Source organism: Abramis brama (genome assembly GCF_963993115.1).
Source record: "Abramis brama genome assembly, chromosome: 16".
NCBI lineage: Eukaryota > Metazoa > Chordata > Actinopteri > Cypriniformes > Leuciscidae > Abramis > Abramis brama.
Window position 1 is genome coordinate 13,449,459 of NC_139978.1, and position 22,128 is coordinate 13,471,586.

The following is a 22,128-nucleotide window of genomic DNA, read 5'->3' on the forward strand; positions in this document are numbered from 1 at the left end:
TGAGATGGCACCCATCGTTAGTTGTGAAAGTGTTCATGAAAACTTAATAAAAACAGCTTTGAGAAAAAATTCATAGATATGTCTGTTAAATTGTTCACAAAATGATTAATAACATGTATTTATAAAACATTTAGAAAAAATTACAACAGATGAAATTCTGTGATGCTAAGCTGCTGATAATGTTCTCAGCTGGGCAGCTAACCATTGTGACTGGATCATTGAGTCAATGAGCTGAACCCAACTCAGAAACAGATAGATTCATCAATAAGTCATTCAGATCGGTTTTACGAACTGTATCAAATGATTAATTGAAAAGATCTGACTCAAAATAATGTTTTTATTCAGACCATTGAATCAATGAGCTGAACCCAACCCAGAATCAATTGGATTCATCAATGAATCATTCAGCTCGGTTTTACAAACTGGATCAAATGATTAATTGAAAAGATATGACTCAAAAGAATGTTTTTATTCAGACCATTGAATCAATGAGCTGAACCTAACTCAGAATAAATTTGATTGATCAATGAATCATTCTGCTCGGTTTTATGAACTGGATCAAATGATTATTTGAAAAGATCTGACTCAGAAGAAAGTTTTGTTCACAAATTTTACTGCTTCAATGAACCATAGATACATAGAACCCATTAACTTTAGATCTTAAAACTTGAATTTTAGTCACTTCACATAAAGCTGTTGACTAAATTATTACAATTTATAGAACTGATGCTGTATGAACTACCTTTTATGCTACCTCTGTGGTGTGGTGTAATTTGTCATTTGGAAAATAGAATAGAATATAACATAACAGAATGGAATGGAATAGAATGGAATGTACAGTGTATAGGATATAGAATATGAGAGGTGGTGGAATGGACTGCAAGAGAATGAGATGTCAGTGCCAGACGAGCCATTATGGGAGATTAAATCTGATCCACACTAAGAGTGACCCTGTGGAGAGAGAGAGAGGGAGAGAGACTCTCAGCCTGGCTTATTGTATTAATAGCTGTCCGTGGGTGTCAATAGCTGTATATCAGATCTGTAGAGACTTTGATTTGATTTAAAGTTTGCCTGTACAATATCAGTCCCTGCCCTTGAGTTACCCAGCACTAGGATGGCTTTCCTTGAGTATTTCCAAATTCGAGTATCTGTGTAGATTGTGCAGATCTTTGTGCAGATCTCGAGTATCTGCACAATCATACAATCATATGACATTTTAAGTTTAAATGGAGCTGTGGAGCACAGGATCTTTCTTTAACTTTTGACTGCCTACATCTGCATAACAATTCCATTCAGCATTCAGCAACTTGGCCCACCTAGTCACGATGAAGTAATAATATGTAGGATAGATTATTCAGAGACACCAGAAGAATAAAATACCAGTTAATTTCTAGATATATATGGGAGGTTCGACCATCGCAGTGGGGGAGGATCAAAAAAAGAGATTTATTGAAGAAATGTATCACGGTTTCCACAAAAATATTAAGAAGGACAACTGTTTTCAACATGGATAATAATAAGAAATGTTTCTTGAGGAGCAAATTAGCATGTTAGACTGATTTCTGAAGGATCATGTTTCCCTGAAGACTGGAGTAATGATGCTGAAAAATCAGGTTTGCTATCACCGGAATAAATACATTTTAATAATACATTAAAATAGGAAACAGTTATTTAAAATGAATATAATATTTCACAATATTACTGTTTTTGCTGTATAAATGCAGCCTTGGTGAGCAAAAAAGACACTTAAACACATTTAAAAACCATACTGACCACAAACTTTTGAACATTAGTGTACATATAGAAGTACATATAGTACATATAGTCTTAAACATAAAGTATTGATAAAACTGATAAAACTTACCTTTAGGCTCTGTTTCTACTTCTATTTCTTCAATGACTTTAATGTGCAAGCTACCATACGAAATACAAAATCAAATGCGACAAAAGCCATATCATACGGCCTCTTTAAGCGGTAATTTATTGCAAATAAATGTTCTCATGTTTAACCTTCCTGTGATAAAGGACACGGTTTGACAGGCTAGCGGAGGTATGTTGTGATTAAGACGTTGAATACCAGTCAACTCTTTGTTGTTACTAAGCAACCTGTTCCCTGGCAACGCTTTACTTGTCCTTTGGCAACCGTTGATTTAATTCAGAATGACTGTTCCCCCTTTACTCCCGTGCTGTGTCATCTCTAAGTCCATGCAAGTCTTGGGACCGATGAACCAAGACATTAAAGAATGTTCAGCATCCAGATTCGACATTGAACCATTCTCTGCTGTTAGTGTTAAAAAATTGCTGCGTCACAGCACTGATGTCTTACAGTATTCACATCACTTCAGTACAGCAGGGACTTTTTATAAGGCCATGAATCTGTTCAGATAAGGAGTGTCTATGAAAGGTGCGTTTCAACAATTGAAGAGGATACGTGGCTGGCAGACTGCAGTGTGAGAGGAGCGAGACAGCTGGGGGATTTCATCAAAGAGCATGCGACAGGGAGCAAGAGTGGGAGGAAGATGAAGACAGAGAAAAGGAGGGAGGGAGATGTTACTCAGGCCAACAGCAGCACCTTTGCAGCTATGCGCCACTTTGTGTGTCAGTACCCTGGGCGGAAAATATCTGCAGAAATTAATCTGACAGCTGTGGCTGTTTCTGAGCGTGCCTTTGTGCATGTGTGCGTACGTTCAGGTGGCCTATTTCCTGAAATTAATGCAATATCTGGCATGCCATGGTCACCCACTCTGTATGTGGCTGCATGTGGGATTATCCTAGTGAGCCACACCTGTAGTAAAGCCTTTGAAAGCTAGTGTAAACTGTCCATTTTGTGATAAATCTACCATGTGAGAGACACAACCTGTGCTTATCTATCCCTTTGCTGGTGTTTTAAGCAATCTGCTACTTACTTAGTGTCATTTAATTTTCACATCGAATTGTGCTATTGCTGTACCATATCTGAAACTTCATTTTATTTGTAGTGAGCCTTATAGAACTATAGTCCATACAGGAACATTGTACTGTAAATACTGTAGATCTGCAGTGAGCCGTATCCTTGTGATTAAAGTGCTCTTTTTTTGCCTTTATCTTATTATAGCGTTAATACAATACAGTTTCAAAGCAGCTTTACAGTGATCAAGAGGAAAATAATGATTCAGTGTTGCAAACAGTTCAGTTTGACTGTTACGCAGCTTTAAAAAGAAAAAAAAGTGTCATTGTTCAGCTGAAGTCAGTTCAATGTTGATTCAGTTATAAAGATCATCATCAATTATTAAATTAGTTCAATTCGGCTATAAAGCAACCCTGCAGAAAACAGGGATGTCATCGTCCAGCTCAGTTCAGTTCTCATACTATAGTGTCAGTTCTTTCAGGTCAATAATATTGTTGAATATTAAGTGTAACAACTAAGCAAGTCAGAGGTGACAGCGTCAAGAAACCCAAACTCCATCAGTTGACAGAATGGAGAAAAAAACCTAGTAAGAAACCAGGCTCAGTCGAGGGGTCAGTTCTCCTCTGGCCAATGAAACGGACATGCTGTGGTTTAATTCAAGGCTGCATCACAAAACAGATTGTGGATTAGTATCATTCAAAATATTTCATCCAGTTACTTTTGCTTGAAAATCGGATTCATCTGTGTGGAGACGAAGCTGGCCATCAGGGTCTGTGCAGAGCTCTCGTGGTCTTTGCTGAGGATCTGTGTCGATGGCTGTCGTGTTGACAAGGTATTCACAAGGGATTGTCTAGTTGACATGGTCTCTGCTGATATTCAGGGCTGTGTTGTGGTCATGTCTAGGTGCAGGTATTAGCGTAGATGCCATTCTAACGATGTAAAAAATACATCAGATTCCCAGTTCTGCATGGTTGACCTACTTTATGCAGCCTTACAATCCTTTAGCAGATTTTAATTTAAAGTCCCCCTGTGGTGAAAATCAAGTTTTTAATGTTGTTTATATGTCTATGTCGTGTTTTTAATATGGTTTAAGACAAACCATGTGCAAATTCATGTCAACAACATTGCTGAGTATTTTCTCCTTAAAACTGCAGTGAACCAAAGACAGTCTCAAAAACGGCGTTTGAAATCGCTGTTTCTGACAACACAAACTACCTTGTAATCAATCACGTCAGTGTGTGATCGTCAACTAGAGGCGGGGCTAATTTGCATATTCATAGAACCGCGTATACTAAATAAGGCAAGTGTGTAGATTTACATTCAAGCTATTTTAAGGCATGCATGATTTTTTTTCCAAGGAAAACACTTTTAAATATGTAATTTTGGTGATCAAATATGAGTTTTAAGGGATACAATTATTGACTACAGGGGGACTTAGTCAAAGAAATGTGATAGTGTGTTATGTGTATGCTAGGTTAAAGAGATATTTTTAATCTAGATTTAAACTGACAGAGTGTGTCTGCCTCCCGAACAACGCTTGGAAGACTGTTCCAGAGTTTTGGTGCTAAATAGGAAAAGGATCTACCGCCAGCAGTCGATTTTCATATTCTAGGTATTATCAACTGACCAGAATTTTGATTATAACTGTAGTGTGTTATTTGATTAAAAGTACTATATTGCAACTTCATCATTATAAATGTGTAATTACAAATATTAATTTAATTACATTGATCTAACAATCATCTGATACAACTGCTCAAAATGATAAATAACTGTTGCATTACTCTTGATGCATAGTTTTTTTTTTTTTTTTTATAGAAACTGATGAGCAATATTCCATGTTTAGATCATGAGTTTCTGGATAACGAGATCAAATGACACCAATTACCACAAAACATGACCAGTTGGACTACATTATCTATGGATGTAATACTTACTCATCAGACACAGTTTCTATGGTCCCATTAACCACTTTCACAAACCACATTTTCAGATTTGACATTGCTGTATGCAAGAATGCCCTAGTAATTGCTTTGCTGGTTTTAACAAGTTACTGCCTGTTCATTACTGGTGATTGATTTCATATTGTGGTACACGTATATAGTGAGATGAGTGTTATCCCACTCAACATACCAATAACATGGAGCCAGCAGTGGGAGGTGGAGGACAAGGAGTGGTAAAAGCTGGCCAAGGCAAGGAGGAGTGACCATCCGAGTACCTGGACAACGTGGAGCCAATATCATCATGAGCGTGGCTATACCGGAAGATGGTGTGGAAGGACGCAGACCTCATATTGAGTATATAATGCAGCTCTCCGTGTAACCAGTCCAATCAGAAAAGAGGCAGAATCTGTAGAGCTGATGGTGTGACCTATGTAATCGTCTGGGATAATCTTCAACTTCACCATGCTCAAATGGTGCAAGCATGGTTTTGTGCACATCCTCAATTTGCCACCCTATATTTACCCCCATACTCCCCTTTCCTAAATCCGATTCAGGAATTTTTCTCCGGATGGAGGTGGAAGGTGAATGATAGGCGCCCTCACGAAAGAGTCACTTTTCTCCAGGCCATGGATAACGCATGCTATGGCATCACAGGGTCAGGCCAAAAGATTCTCTCCAAGATGTTTAGCTAATGAAAACATTCATCATGATGTGGATGAGAACCTGTGGGCAAATCCACAAGACAAGAGTTGATGGAAACAGAAGTGCAGTGAGGAACACTCCAATTGACATTTTACATTACTGTAGTCTTTCTTTCTTTCTTTCTTTCTTTCTTGTAGCTAAAAATTTCCTTCGACTGATTTGATTATTTCATCAATACATTTCAGATTTGTTCAATGATTCTGCTGTGTCTGCAATATTCTCTAGTTTATTACAGTGATGTATGTATGTATGTGTAGTAGGGCTGCACGATGTATCATTTAGCATCGCTATCGTGATGTGCACATCCACGATAGTCACATCGCAGGATGTGCGATGTCAAGAATAGATATCGTAGTTGATCCGTGATTCATGATCTGTATGGGTCAGCTGCTCCCCGACCCATAACGCTTGTGATTCACAGATTAATTGCAAAGTTTAACCATCATAGAGTGAAAGTTTATCATTTGCATCATTGTTTTTAAGTCCTGTCAGTTTAAACATCAAGCGCAAGAATACTGGAACTTGCGCGCTGTTTTCTGTGTGCGCACAGAGCTGGGCAGACACAAAGTTCAGTGCTCTTTCTCTTATTTCTGAGCTTGAGCGGACACAAGAATTCAAAATTAAGTCAGAATGCCCGTCTCGGTGAATATACCTCATAAACACAGTCAATTATGCAGGGGTTTTCCTGTATTGAATTCTTTTTTGGCGGCCGCCAAAGCAAATTTTTGTCCTGCCAAAGCCTTATTTGATCGGTGAGTGATGTAGAACAGAATGACTGCTGCGCTTGACATATAAGAACAAGGAGAGACAGAGAGACAGACTCTAACAGTAGAGTCAAAGAATATACAAAAGACAAACACTGATCAGCAATCACATTCATTGTGATGGCACTGCTGAAGGATATCTGCAGAACGTCACACACGCTGCATCTGCAGCACTGCCTTTGGCTATGGTCTATCTACAGACACAGACACACAACTGTGGTCCTCTCTACGCTACTGACTTGTGGTCTGGACAGTCATGTAATCCTTGAGTCACTGAATTGGTGGTGCGCTCTCCTGGGGAACATGAAGGTCTATGTCAGTAATGTTCACACTCACCACACAAAGGATTTGAGGGCAAAGACTGTGAATGACTAGAGATTTAGACACAGAACAGTGCTTGCCTTTATTGCGCAGAGCCTTTTGACCCAGAGTTTAATAGCACGCTGCAAGCAGACAATTATAATAGAATAAAAGAGCATATATAAATATTTTTTTGTGAAATATTTGGATTTCTGCATTGATTTCTTAAACCTTACTTGAACTCACAATAGACAAACATAATTATGACTAAACTAACACAAACAACTGTACTTTTCAAGTTGAGTATTTATCAGTGTAGGGTGGAGAAAGTAAGTAAACCCTTGAATTGCAGATCCTCCTTTAGCAACACAATCTCCGCCAAATGTTTCCTGTAGCTGCTTATAAGACTCGCAAATACGGACATCCCTCCGCACAAACCTGTTTTAGTTTATCAATATTTTTGGGTTGTCTTGATAGCACAGTCCTCTTTAGGTTATGCCACAGCATCTGATTTGGCTTAATAACAGGACTCAGGAAAACCTTATTCCAGCCTGCCCTGCCAATGATCACCCAATGCAGTGGCATGCACAGACCTCTGCGGGGGCAGGGGTGAAATCGAGCCACCAACCCAATGTCTTCAATAAATTGTGAAAAGTACAACTGTTTTTATATGTTATGAGTTTAGTCAGATTGTGTTTGTCTGTAATTTTGTAAACTTTGTTGTCTGTAAACTTCCGACAACTCTTTCTGTCTTTGTTAAAAAAAAACCTAAAAAACATTTTCCCTAAAAGTTTGAGTTGTAATAGTTTGCAAGAGCGTGATTATAAACACAAAGACACTGTGAAAGTGGACTAGTGAGTTGATGAATTTACCTGTTCAGCTGGTGACATTTAATATCCCCAACAATCTCTCTAGTCCCATTTAGCCACTTGTTAGCCAAAATAAACGCAGTATGATTAATTGTGCAACGTTAGAACAATTGGCAAATTAGTCTGGCAAATGTTTGCCCCAGGGTTTCCTTCATCTTTTTTTTTTTTTTTTTTAAAGGTTTGAGAACCACCACACTAGTCAAATGGCTCTGAGCTCTGAAACACTAATGTAGAGCTACCTCAAGACATTCACAGCATATACAGAAGAGCTTATGACATTAGATAAATGGCTGCTGGTCTGCTCACTCAGAAGAGCTTCTCAATCAAATTTCCACCATATGTCAAATTCTGTGGTCGTGAATTCATTCTGTTATGGTTTGTCGACACTGAAGCCTTCTGCCATAAAGTTTGTTTAGATTAAGCCAGTTGGCATAGTGTTACTTTCTTTGTCACCAATGGCAGCTTTGTGAATCAGCACTTTTGGCTTGAGGATAAATGCTTCAGTCCAACTACCGAGAGAAAACGCATTTGAAAGATGCACACCAAAACAGAAACGTCACTTTTCCAAGTCTAGGTTAATTTCTGCTGTATTAAATACACTTGAGAACTGTGAAGGAGAGGTGACATGCCTCAAGGTTTTCTCTCATAATGTCTCTATTTCTATGTCTTCCTTCATTCCTTCTCTTGTCAGTTTTCTCTAAAATGAAAGTTTTTAGGTCTCATTGCAGCTTATGAGCAGACATCATGTGATTCCACTTTTAATATATCAGGACTTAACTGCCTTTTATCATCAGAGCTTCTGAATCTTGAGGATCAGCAGGTATTTAATTAACAGCAATATATTTTGTACCAGTCGTTGGTTTCTTTTCTCCTTATCCTTTTCTCTTTGTTCTGTCTGTTTCTGTCTGCAAGTGACCTAATATTTCAGTGAAAAGGCATTCGCATAACAAACAGGAAATCTGGGGCTTAATCTTTTTTGGGTTATTCTCTTTGACTCTGTCTGTTTCAGGATTGACCCTGATGCTGTCCCTATGTTCTACCCCCGCTTTATGTCTAGATCTGATAAAACTCAGGCTAAATCACTTGTTCCTGTATAGCACAACTAGTAGAGCGCAGTGCTGATAATCAAAAGGACATGGGTTCGATTCAAAGGGAATGCATTGGCCAAGGAAATTCTTTAATCATTGTTCTTCCCGCTTTGGAGAGTTCTTCGAAAATTCGCAGATAAGATAAATAGCTTCTATTGACTTCTCAAATTAAAAACGATGATCAAACCCTTGATATCAGTTGTATCAAGGGTTTGATAGTTGTTTTTGTGCTTGAGAATATAAATCATACAATATGATGATGTGCCACAGTAGAATATGCTTGTCAAAAATGCTTTGCCAGAGGTTTAAAGAAATCTCGATTCTAATACATCTGACACCCAGTGATTTGATGATTGGCTCTTTGGATTGAAAGTGGAGGATAATTTGAGAGAGACAGCAAATTCTGGGTTATCAGGGCAAGCAGTACTTGCTGTTTCACTCTCTGCATATACTAGACTAAGGCTTCTGTCCTGTGGGAAAGCTGATTTGCCATCATGATTAAAAAGGGATATCATTTAACACTGCTGGAATAAAATACAGAAAGAGTAGAGCAGAGTGTTGTTTATAAAACATAATAAAAAGGGTTCTGAAATACAATCCCTCTTTCAGTAAACAAATATCAGTTAATTATTTGGCCTTGACCCAAAAGGGATACAATGTAATTGATTGCTTTTCAAGAGACTGGATAAGGTTGGCATTATGGACAATAGAGAATGTATAAGAAAGGTAGTAATGAAAATGACCTCTAAGGAGCTGATTGTTTTTTTGTTTTTGTTTTTTATGTTCAGCTAGTAGGATTTATCTGGTGATTCTGGATCATATTTTCTATATTAATTTCTGTGTTCAATAGCTCAATTTGTAATGTTGCAGTGAAGAAAGAGTTGAAATGTGGATCAAACCTGCAGCCATTTTATTTAAATAACCAAGAAGATAATCCAAGAACAAAATATCAATCCAACAAGGAGAAATAGAAATGTAACGGCTCTTTAGCACAAAGACAACACTGGACGCCCAACAGAGGAAACCAAGGACTATAAATGCAAAAGTGAATGACGAACTAAACAAGACACAGCTTATCCATAACTATAGAAACAAATCAGGAAATGGAGAAAAACAGAGAAAAGAGAAACCAGAGACAACACAACAAGCTACATTTCAATATAAGAGTTCTTGCAAATAAAGACGAGAACACCCTCTCCCATGTGGTGCAAGAACAAAACAACAAAGTGGAGGGAGGAGGTAGCGATGGTTATCAGTTTAATGACAAATGTAATCCAAAGTCATAGTTCATACCAGGCAGAGGGTCAAGCACATGTAATCAGTACGAACACACATACAATCCACGGAGGGCTAACAGGTACAATGAATCCAAGACCCAGGCAGAGATAAACATAAGGAACACAGGACCTGCTCGGGAATTCTGAAAGAGAATGCAAACCAAAACAAACAAGACTTCATAACGAATGCAAGGCAAAGGGCATAGAAATAGACAGGGGTAATGATCAAATGAAACAAGACACAGCTGCAACAGATAAACTAATAATAAGCACAGAGTTTTGGGAAATGAAGTCCGGGAGTAACAGAGTTAATGGTGACAGTGAGGGACGAGTCTGCCTTCTACTGGTACATAAGTCACCAGCAGCTGACAGATGTAAAGACCCCAGTGATGCCGGAGGTATGACAAGCCATGGTGGCTGAGCTGAAGGAGCGTGAAGCCACAGTGGAGCCAATGGGTCGAAGGGGCGAGACAGAGTCATGGCCTCAAAAAGCTAATGTGGAGCCAGAGGGTCAGGATTTTAAAGTTTCCATTCAGATGACTACAGTTGAACTGACTGGCCAGGAGACTGTGGTTGTGCCAGAGGGCCAAGGAAAGGAAACTGGGCGGAACCAGCGAGGGGGCAGAACCAGTGAGGGAGACGGAGCCTGGGAATTCAGTGGTTCATTCAGTCCAGTGACAACGAAAGCTTTTAAGTAAACACCCGGAAAATGTAACCGGTTTGCTAGGCTGATAAACACGCAGATGTGGTCCTCGAGGGAGCGTTTATTCTGGGTGAGGAGAATGAGTTGTACTTCTGTAACGGTTTGATCAAGGATGAGTTGAAGCAATTTTATTTAAATAACCAAGAAAAAGATAATCCAAGAACAAAAAAACAAAAAAACTTTAACTCAAAGACAACACCAGACACCCAAAAGAAGAAACCAAAGGTTATAAAGTTTAGTTTTCCTCAGTGTAGTAACTATAGTAGTTCAAATTTAGTTTCTTTCTTTCTTTTTTTTCCTTTTTTTTTCAGAGAGCTCTAATTTCAGTTTAATTTTTATATTAAAAAAATTGTTAATGTTAATAACACTGATTTGGAACTGGACTGTAAATGTGAATGCAGAACAGGTAGAATACGGAATCATCATTCTAATCAACCAAACACATAAAACACATCTCATTATTATAGCTGACAATTGTATTTCTAGAACACTTCTATAGGACCTCTGGGTGGAGCATAATGCAAACTGACCATACTGTATAACAGGTTCCTTTTACCACTAGGCCAAAGCAGAAATAGAGGAAGCTTTACAGGAGTACTTGAAGTAAACCAAATAAGACATGTTCTGTGAGTCATAAGTGAGTGACACTGAGGTACTTGTGTGTGTATAGTGCTGTTTCCCCCACAACAAAACATGAATCACTTAAGATATGAAGGACCCGGTGAGCATAAAGAAGGTCTGATGACAAAGGGGAACAAAGAGGATGCAGCAAGACATGAAAATGGTACTTGAGGAAGAGAAGAAATGATAACAGTAAAGCGTGATTGAAAACTTAGTCAGAACAACATGAAGGAGGTGTGGAGTGGGATGAAAACCATGACCGACTGCACACTGGCCAGCAGCCATGTACAGTATTAAAGGAAAGCATTTCTTTTTTGTCAGATTTGTTTTTCGGTTGCCCCTTACTCAGCCCACCACAATACCTTCTATGCATTTAGGACACTGAAGCCTCCATCCCACTTCCTCAGTCTCAGGCTTGCTATCTCTACTGATCAGTTGTGAATGGAATTGAGGAAGCTCCACACAGTGGCAGAGCCTGATATAATCAGCCTCAGGGAGCACAGGACACGAGCTAACCAGTTCTGCGGGTTCTCAAACACCTGCTCTCTCTCCTTCAGTTTGATAAAGGTGCTTCAGTTCTGGAACTGACAAAGATGACATGCACCAGGACCCTGGTGGAATATATGCTTTCAGATCATAAAGAACTTTGAAGGGCTGGAACTGAAATTTCTTGAATCGCTAGTCGTCGGCTAAACTCATTTCAGCTTAATGGTCTGGTGTTTATCAGAATTTCTGGAATTATGCATGTTTCCACAATTGGGCTAATACTCCCTTGTGAAAAAGAAGTCTGCTTAATTGTATTGATTGTGCACTTGTAGTGTACTTCAAATCTTAGAAGTATATTTCAAAAACCTTTACTTACAGATAATATAATATTACTGAATATTACTGGCCATCTAGGTGTAGAGGGTACACTTTTATGACTGTATCTTAACACACTTAAGAACACTTTTAAAAAGCATTTAATAATAATGTAAAATTGTTTTACTTTAAAGTAATTTTTAAATCATTGTTTTAATCTTTTGTCATGCTTTAAAAAAGTACACTTATTTTTGATTTGTTGATTAACATACTAAAGCAGATTTGAAGTACTGAATTTTATCATTTTAACTGTAGTGTGTTATTCAATATTACATTAATATTTGAAATATTGCAACTTCATCAATACAAATGTATAAAAATATATTTACAAATGCATGAAACACAAGTTTCAAAAGAAATTACAAAGTATACATAAGTTTAACATACTGTAAAGGCGTCAGTACTTTTTAAAAGTGAGCTTTAATCACATTTCAAAGACAATAGAAGAAATTATCAAATTAAAGATGTACTTAAGTCCTACTTAAGTGGGCCAAAAAGCACACTTAAGTTTGCATTTAATATACATTTAAACTATAAAACATTATAATTTAATTGTAAAGAACATACAATTAAGTGTTCGAAAACATTAAATTCATTACATTCATCTTTTGAAGTATATTGAAGTATATCCGTAATAAGTCCTTTTAAAAAAAGTATGCTTAAGTGTACTTCTTTGTCACAAGGGTCAGGACGTGGATCCTATACACACCATAAATCAGTCATGAATTGTGGTTCTGACATGGAAAATACTAAATGTGATGCAACCTGGCCACACAAATGAAAATGAAAAGAGAAAGGGAAAAGCAAAACATTAAAAATTAAAAAGCAGATTATTTTGATGTCATGGGCTGAAATGGGCTTTGAAAAGCAGATTTTAAAACTGTGGATTATAGAAAGGCAAAGGTGCTTAGAGGGAACGAGTGCAGTGCTGTTTTGATTTCACTGAACAAGAGCCAAAATGTGGAAGTCAGGGAATTGAAAATAGACAGTGTATTTTGATAAACTTGTAAAAAGTTGAATTGCTAGCATTGTAAATGCAGCAAACTAGTCCCTATGAAAAAAAGAAGTATTGAATGTGCTCTTGTAGTGTACTTCAATTCTTAAAAGTATATTTAAAAAAAAACTGTCTATCACTTTCAGATGATATTAATGAAATAAAAGCCCATTAAATGGTGTACACTGTAACGACTGATTCTTAACACACTTAAGTACTTAAATAGGCCTACTTTTGGAAAGGTATAATATAAAGTAAAATATAATTTTTAAAATATATGTTATGTTATGTAAATATATTTATTTTATATTTTAAAAGTATATTATGTACTCTTTTTTTAAAACAATGCTAAATATTTTTTCATAAGGGGTGCTAAGCTAAACTGCATGAGATAAGAACATCAGGCTCATGTTGCATTCAGAAAAGCTTTACTCAGCCTACACATTTTGCTCACCATTAATTACCATTTATGTAGTCTTTGATGGCCTATCTATATATAATATGCATAGCGTTGACATGATTTTCTTTCCTTGATCTGCTTTATGCTTTTACTGACTCACATGCTAATCATCATGCTGATATGCAAGTGTGACTGTTTGGTTTGAAGCATGGACTGTGGCACTAATAATTTAACCTAGATTTGCTATTAACAATATCACTGACTCTTTTACTAATTTATCATTTAATTGATGCTTTTTTCCAAAAAGTTGACTTGTCTAGGAACAGATTGCCTGGAGCAACATGGCGTTATGGGGCACAATTTTGATATTGATGACACTTTTAAAGGAATATTGAATGTAATTACACATCATTTAATAATGCCATGTAACTCAAAAATAAATAAAAAAGAAGTAACTAATGAGCTTAATTATTTGAGTCATTAATTCAAACAATTCATTTAAACAGCTGATTCATTCAGACAATGATTAATTCATTAAACTTATTCGTTTAAAACATGGTTCTGAAAAACAGTTCTGCTGATTTTCGTGGACAAAATAAAGCAAAAATAGACAATATTGTGTCTAAAATGTAACTCTAATGTGAACGTATTGTGTTTCCAGCCTGTCAACAACATACTTCTTGACAGGCTGTAAAACTGGGTCGGGCTTTCTGGGATAGTCCTAAAATGGTTCAGGTCATACTTAGATGGGAGTATAGGAGACCATAAGTCTGAGTGGACATCCATGACATGCGGAGTCCCTCAAGGCTCAATTCTTGCACCACTCCTGTTCAACCTGTATATGCTCCCACTGAGCCAAATAATGAGAACAAACCAAATTGCTTACCACAGCTATGCAGACGATACACAGATCTAGTTAGCCCTATCGCCTAACGATTACAGCCCCATTGACTCTCTGTGCCAATGCATTGATGAAGTCAACAATTGGATGTGCCAAAACTTTCTTCAGTTAAACAAAGACAAAACTGAAGTCATTGCGTCCGGAAACAAAGATGAAGTTCTCAAGGTGAACGCATACCTTGATGCTAGGGGTCTAACAACTAAAAATCAAGTCAGGAATCTCTGTGTGATTCTGCAGTCAGACCTTAGTTTCAGTAGTCATGTCAAAGCAATAACTAAATCAGCAATATTGCAAGAATTAGATGCTTTGTTTCCAGTCAAGACTTAGAGAAACTTGTGCATGCTTTCATCACCAGCAGGGTGGATTATTGTAATGGACTCCTCACTGGCCTTCCCAAAAAGACCATAAGACAGTTGCAGCTCATACAGAACGCTGCCGCCAGGATTCTGAGCAGAACCAGAAAATTCATTCATGTATCTGACTTATTCCATTTGTTATGTCAGTAATGATCTTAAATAAAGCATTAAAACCAAAGAGTTTTGCTACATCTCAGCGGGAAACTTATAGACTCATATTATCCACTCTTGCAGTTACAGATGCAGTATTTTGCTAAGAACACATTTTTATAATTTCTTGGGTCAAGAAATTGTCAGTTTGCAAAATATTTCTAGCTTGCCGCGAAACACTAACTCTTTCTGCATGCGCTTAAACTGACAATTAAGGACGCTTTTCTTTCACATATCTCACATGCGCAGTTCAATAAGCCGACAGAACGCATGCTTATAGAGGTTACATGCCAGATAAATTAGGGTAAAGGACAAAATTTTTGCTGTGCCAGTCAATTTATGTTTAAGCCGTTTATGACCTTACTCCGATTACAGGAAAACAGGTTAACACGTTTATGACACCATGCATTGTCGGCTTATTAAGAATAATCGGGTTGAGAACGTGCATGCAAACATGCTCAATGATATTTGGGGGGAAACGGCACTTTTGATACTCGTTAATGTCAGCTTGCTCATCGTTAAAACAATAATTATATAGTAGACGCTATATATCGCACACCCCTATAGCCCTGATCTTTAAACACCTTCCAGACAGACTCTCTGTAGTGAAGGGGATTTTTCAGTGACTTTGTAAGTTACGCCAATAGGTGATGACAAATGACTGTCTTTATGGGTCTATAAGTCATTTTAATAATTCGTTTAAGCGTTTCGTTAAATAACACTGAACAAAACCATTTATGAGGGAGTCATTGAATCATTCACTCAATCTTTTTGTTTAAAATTAATTCAGGAAATATACAGACGTTTTGCGGTTCCACTTGTTTGCAAATATTTTCGCTGCCCAAGCAAAGATATAGACAAAGTAAGACAATATATATGGCAATGTGTACACAATGTACTATATTAACTTATTGTTGACTGAACTGTTGTATCAAAGCTGTATCGTAATCATGATCTTGGTCTGAAAATCACTGCGGCTGTTATTTGGGGGTAGATATAGCACGTGTTATTGCTTAAATAAAATAAAATCACATATGATATTGGAATATAAGTAATAAATTGTGTTGCTATAGAATAGCCCATGTCTCAGAAAAGAGAGCTGATGTGTATTTAAGTGGACAGAGCTCAAGAATATAGAAGTGTATAAAAAGGCATTGGAAAGAATAGCTATAAGAAAAGTACAAGCATCGGCTACTGTCTTTTGTCCTACTCTTGCTTCTGCAACATTGCAAAACCGGAGCCATTCAAATAGACAGCAGGGCAGAATCAGCAGACCCCCTCAGTATGCAATCCCCTCTTTGATATCTGTAATAGGCACAGAGATGCTCAGGGTCTCTTCTGGGGATTGTAACAATGAACCAAATGCTTCTGTTATAAATTTTACCGCACAGCACACGAGATGTCAAAGATTAGGATCTATCTCAATCTGTAAACCCAATCTTTTTCTCATTATTCCTTATTACAGTGCGAGTCTGCTGGGGTTGTGGGATGATGTGTGTCAAGAGAGCCAGAAGTAGGAGTTTCAGCCAAGATTCAGCCAAGAAGAAAAAACACACTACAGTCACATAGGAACAAATGCACAAGTAGGAACCAAGTGATAAACCAAAAAGTACGATGAATAAAGCGTTGTGAGACCTAAGGACCTTAAATGAAATAATTGACTTTTATTTTGGCTTCACAAGATTAAAGTGCTATATATCTGTATATACTATATGTATATACTATATAAAGGCTTGGTGGCGTATTGATTCAGCAGTGACAGATGGAATTACAAGGTGATGAATTGTGTGTTTAAAGGTCATAGGGTCGCAGGTCAATAAGCAGGCAAATGCTGTGAAAATTAAAATGTATGTAGCACGAAGCATGATTAATTAAACTAATACATCAGATTAAACCGGGCAAGCTAAGAGGCAGGATTCCCTTGGCCATTTAATGAACATTCTCCCACATATAATTATGTAAGAGAAGGCAGGGAAGGTGACAGTACAATACGCACTACAATTTAGAAATTCACACAATTAAAAACCGTGACGTATTTATAGGACACAAGAGCATCGTTCTGAACCTGTGAGGGTGTATGTTGCGCTACTTCAGAATAAACCGATCAAGGGTTCCTGTGATAAAGGATGTGCGGCTGAAAGCGGTAGTGTAAAAATAGGCTCAGAACCGGGTTGTTGCTATGGAAGAGTATGTAGAAATCCTGGAATTCCTCACCCACACACACACACACACACATACTGATACTCAAGGAGTGCTGCATGTTGATGCGCTGCTGTTTTTCTTAACAGTTGTATCAATCCACCGCATTCCTGTTCTTTTCTCTCAGATGGACATGAAGTTGTAACGAATGGAATAATTGTACTGTACACAGCACTTAGTTTGTGTGAGATGTGAAAAAGCATTCTGCAAATTCTGTGAGACAAAGCACTCTTACAGAGAAATGAACATTCTAAACTGAATATGCTTATGTAGTAAATCTGATAATACCTATACAACATCGTTCTTAAGTATTATATGCTAATGCGATGACGTTGATCTTATATGGGAGCAATGCTGACAGATTGCAAATGGGTTGTTTTTACTTGATGTTGATTTTGATGAATACAATGCATACTGTAATTTTATAAATATAAATAACATTTTTATATTTATTTGAAACCTAACAAACTTTTTTTTTTTTTCTTATTTTTTTTTTTTCCATTTACTGTACATTACTGTTCATAAGTTTGGGGTCTGTAAGATTTTTTAAATGTCTCTTGTGCTCACCAAGGCTGCATTTATTTGATTAAAATACAGTAAAAACATTAATATTGTGAAATATTGTAAAAATCTAAAATAACTAGTCTAACTAGTTATTTATTGTAAGATATATTTTAACATGTATCTTATTCCTGTGACGGAAAAGCTGAATTTTTAGAAAAGCTGAATTACTCAAGTCGTCAGTGTCACATGATTCCTCAGAAATAATTCTAATATGCTAATTTGGTGCTCAACAATAATTTATTATTATTATCAATGTTGAAAACAGTTGTGTTGCTTTTTTTGTGGAAACCAAGTTTTTTTTTAAGGATTCTTGGTGGATAGAAATTTCAAAAGCATTTATTGGAAATAGAAATCTTATGTAACATTTTAAATGTCTTTAATGTCACTTTTGACCAAATTAATGCATCCTTGCTGAATAAAAGTATTAATTTCAAAAATTCTCCAAACTCCAAAATTTTGATTGGTTGTGTACAACAACTTTATTTATTTTTTATATTTTTAAGTGTCCAATACTTTTTGGGCCCTCTGTTAATATACTCTGTCTCAGATAAACAGCAATGTTTAATTGATGTATGTTCACAGGAGATGCAACATCCAAGGAGAGCAGCCCCTTTATCAACAGCAGCACCAGTGACGTAGAGAAAAGCCAGCAGTATGATGGGAAAAACATGGCTCTGTTTGAGGTAGTGCAGCACTGCTAATGAGTGTTTCAAAGAGTTACATACAGTATGAATGTAGGCTTACCCTTGTTTGTATGTGTGTGTTTTGTAGGAGGAGATGGACACTAGTCCTATAGTATCTTCTGTGCTGAGCAGCCTTGCCAACTACTCCAACCTGACGCAGGGCAGTAAAGAGCATGAGGAGGCAGAAAACAATGAGGAGGCACGCAAGAAAACTGTACAGGTGACAGAAACTCTTCCATTATCTCTACACACTGCCAAATCACTACCGAACCTTCTTTCGGATGAGTACAAACTTGAACTGAATTGAGCTGGATGATAACACTATTGTCTTCTGTAGAGCTGCTTTATCACTGAATCTAATTTGTTTCATAATTGACTTTGCAACATCAACACTGTTATTAAACTGAACTGAATCAACACTGAACAGACTTGAGCTGAATAATGACAATATTGACTTTTTAGAGCTGCTTTGCGGCATAATTTGTTAATATTTGATGAAAGTTGCATCAATGATTCTGTTATTTTTCTGTTTAATGCTTTGAAGCAGCTTTGAAACAATCTGTATTGTACAAAGCCCTTTATACCATGGTCTGCCTGAGTACTTGATTCTGATTCGCTGGAAAGTGTGCATAAAAAATCGTTTAATGCACAGGTAGTTCCAGTAAGTTTAATCACTGATCTATATTAATGCGCTGCTTTCGTTGAAGTACACACACACACACACACAGAGAAACATCCAGGAGCACAGAAACTTATCAACGCTGCCCTGCAAAATAGCTTCCCTACAGAATCTCTACATTAAATTTCTCAGCAACGAGTGGGTAACATTGATGTTTTTGAAGTTTTTGAAACTTGCAGCTTCACTATTTGTAGACAGATGCTGCACAGAAGCAGGTAATTTACACACAAGGACAATGGTATAAGACTTCTTGTGTATGTTGATGGACGGTACTTAATCATTGATTTGGTGGATGTTGATTGATAAGCAGATAAAATGGCCTTTTAATTATGCCATCTGTGAATTATACTGAGCATCATGTACCAGTCAATAGATTTACATGGTGTCCTGATTAATGATTTTTTTTATCGTTTGATTGACAGGCTCCACGTATGGGCACGATAATGGGCGTTTACCTGCCATGTATGCAGAACATCCTGGGGGTGATCCTTTTCCTCAGGATGACCTGGCTGGTCGGCGTTGGAGGCGTCCTGGGAACCTTCGTCATCGTCTTCATGTGTTGCTCCACGGTCAGTCTCAGACGCACATACACAGCCACTGCAGGAGCCGTGTGTGTGTGGGGGGGGGGTGTCTGTTACACCAGTTAGACAAGCCCAAACACTAATACTACACAAATAGCCTTTCCATCATTCATATCTGAATGCACTTTATAGCATCTACACCAACAGAAAGGTCTCTTCAAACCTCGAAAGAAGAATTTTTTATCGCCATTGTGCAGCATGACCCCCCAGAGACTCCCCCTCGAGAGCTTAAGGTTTCCTTTTACCCCTCTGTGCCTTTAACTGAAGATTGCTTACAGTTATACAATCACTTTGTTGTAAGTCACTTTGGTAAGTCGGTACGGGAGCGTCAGATGGAATTTCTGCCAAGAACATAAATGTAAATGCTTACATGTGGTGTTTGATTTCAGAGCTGCCAGTTAAGCACAAGCTGCTGGTGATTCTGGTGGTGTGCGTGTTTGCATGTGTTCTGTGCATGCTTGTGTCACATATTAGTGAATATTTGCTGCGGTATTTTCTTTCAGAGTGAGTTTGTGCAGTATTATGTAAGTGAATGTGCAGTGCCTATCCCATTCTGAGCTCTTTCCCCTCCTGTCATATCTGCTTTAATATTGTTTGATATAAAAAAGCTGAAAGCTGTCTCTTCAGATTCTACCACCATAAATCCCCTATTATGACCCTTTTGACCCTGCCAAACCCCAGATACACTCAGACTCGCAGAATAAATTCTGTCAACCCACACACACTAGTCATATTCACAAGGTTTGTTTCAGTCTTGGCTACGTTGGCAGTATATTAATACTGAGTGCTTTCAAATAAATAATACTCTAGCTTCCTATTTTAGAATTTGAGTGCATCAAATATCATACAAGTTACATGAGTGTAAAATGTGCTCAAGTACATTTCTGTTTAAAAGTTTGAAAGAAATGAATACTTTTACTCAGCAAGGATGCATTAAATTGATCAAAAGTGACAGTAAAGATATTTACATTGTTACAAAGGTTTTCTATTTCAATGAACGAGCAAGTTCAAACAAGATGGCATTTAAAGGGATAATGTACAGTCAAATCACTTATTACACAGCTTTCCAACCCATAAATAATGAAGGGGACATTCAAAAATTGATTTGAGAATTAACTGTTTTAAAATCATACCTGTTTATTATCTTACAGTCTATTACTGTGTACAAAACAATCGTTCTAGCAGCAAGACAAACACTTCAACAATATATTTTTGTAGGCCTGCTATTAATTCTGAAGTCTTCAGTTTTTATTGAATGTTTGAATGAAATGAGACAGACAGCGTGTCCGTGGTGTGAAACCAGAGACATGAAAGAAGTGCCGACCTCAAATAACCGGATAAGCGGTCATTATTGGTCAGTTGCTATTGACAACGTCGGCGGTCATTATTGGGAAATAACTGACCTTGGAATGTTACAAAATTTTGGCCGATCAGAATCAAGCAGTTCAGAGCGACATGTAAAAACAAAGATTATTAAATGTTGTTGAAGTATTGTTCAATGTTCATTGTTAGCTCGTGCTAAATAATGTAGTTAACTAATGATAACAAATGAAACCTCATTGTAAAGTTTTTACTGTATTAAAACGTATTGTTAATGATATAACATAATTACAGAATTCATATCTTTTTGCAGGGGTGTTACTTCAATTCATGGGGCCAGGCACAAAATTATTTTCCTTCTTTTCCCCTACAACCGATGAATTTGCTAAATTTGGTCATTCTGAAATAAATGCCTGAGCTAAAGTCTGTCATCAAAATGACTTGATTACATCCCAGAACTGTCTCACACAATTGCTTTCCCAAACACCAGGCATCCTCCTCCGAATGCAAGATAACTGTACAGTGTTTATACAGTGTTCTTCGGGCTCAATCCGAGGGGCGGGATAAACGGCTGTCTTTCAAATTCACTCTGCACGCAATAGGACAGCGCTTCAACCAACCAGAGCGTTTTCCCAACAGCGGAACTAGTTGATAGATTCAACTTTTGCCATATCTGGCCAGCAAAACTACGAACACATCTTCCTTTTTTTAAGAATGACTTAAGTGCCGTTCTTTGCTCTTTTCTCAAAGAAAAACTTAACTCCAAGTCCGGACAAAGTCGCGGACAAAGCCGATTCGACAGACTGTTTTTCAGCAGCAGCCGTTTTGCCATTCTTTGTTTTCAAGTAGCAGGGAACCGTCGCAACTCTGTCGTCATTATGTTAAGCCCGCCCCGCCTACTCTATACACGACGTGATTGGCCTGACCCAATTTGCAGCTCGAAAGTCAATGGAGAGTTGCTAGACTGCCCTGGCTGCAAAATACATTTTGCTGCCGCTAGGGTGCGTCTAGATTTCTAGGCTAGCTACTATTAGCTATTAGTGTGAAATGCTGTTCTATTTAGCTTCCTATTTTAGAATTTGAGTGCATCAAATATCATACAAGTTACATGAGTGTAAAATGTGCTCAAGTACATTTCTGTTTAAAAGTTTGAAAGAAATGAATACTTTTACTCAGCAAGGATGCATTAAATTGATCAAAAGTGACAGTAAAGATATTTACATTGTTACAAAGGTTTTCTATTTCAATGAACGAGCAAGTTCAAACAAGATGGCATTTAAAGGGAT

The 22,128-nt window shown here is 37.4% G+C and overlaps 1 protein-coding gene across 4 annotated transcripts in view; it reads left to right on the forward strand.

Moving 5' to 3' along the window:
- slc12a5b (solute carrier family 12 member 5b) overlaps nt 1–22,128 on the forward strand; it is a 64,980-nt gene that overhangs the window by 18,588 nt on the left and 24,264 nt on the right. For all 4 annotated transcript variants that reach the window (XR_014603028.1, XR_014603029.1, XM_084087143.1 and 1 more), the window contains exons 2-4: nt 18,162–18,262; nt 18,351–18,482; nt 19,364–19,510. Coding sequence is in view for 2 of the 4 variants with exons in the window: in XM_084087143.1 (XP_083943269.1) it covers nt 18,162–18,262; nt 18,351–18,482; nt 19,364–19,510 (380 nt within the window). In the remaining 2 variants the exon portion in view is untranslated. The remainder of the gene's footprint in view (nt 1–18,161; nt 18,263–18,350; nt 18,483–19,363; nt 19,511–22,128) is intronic.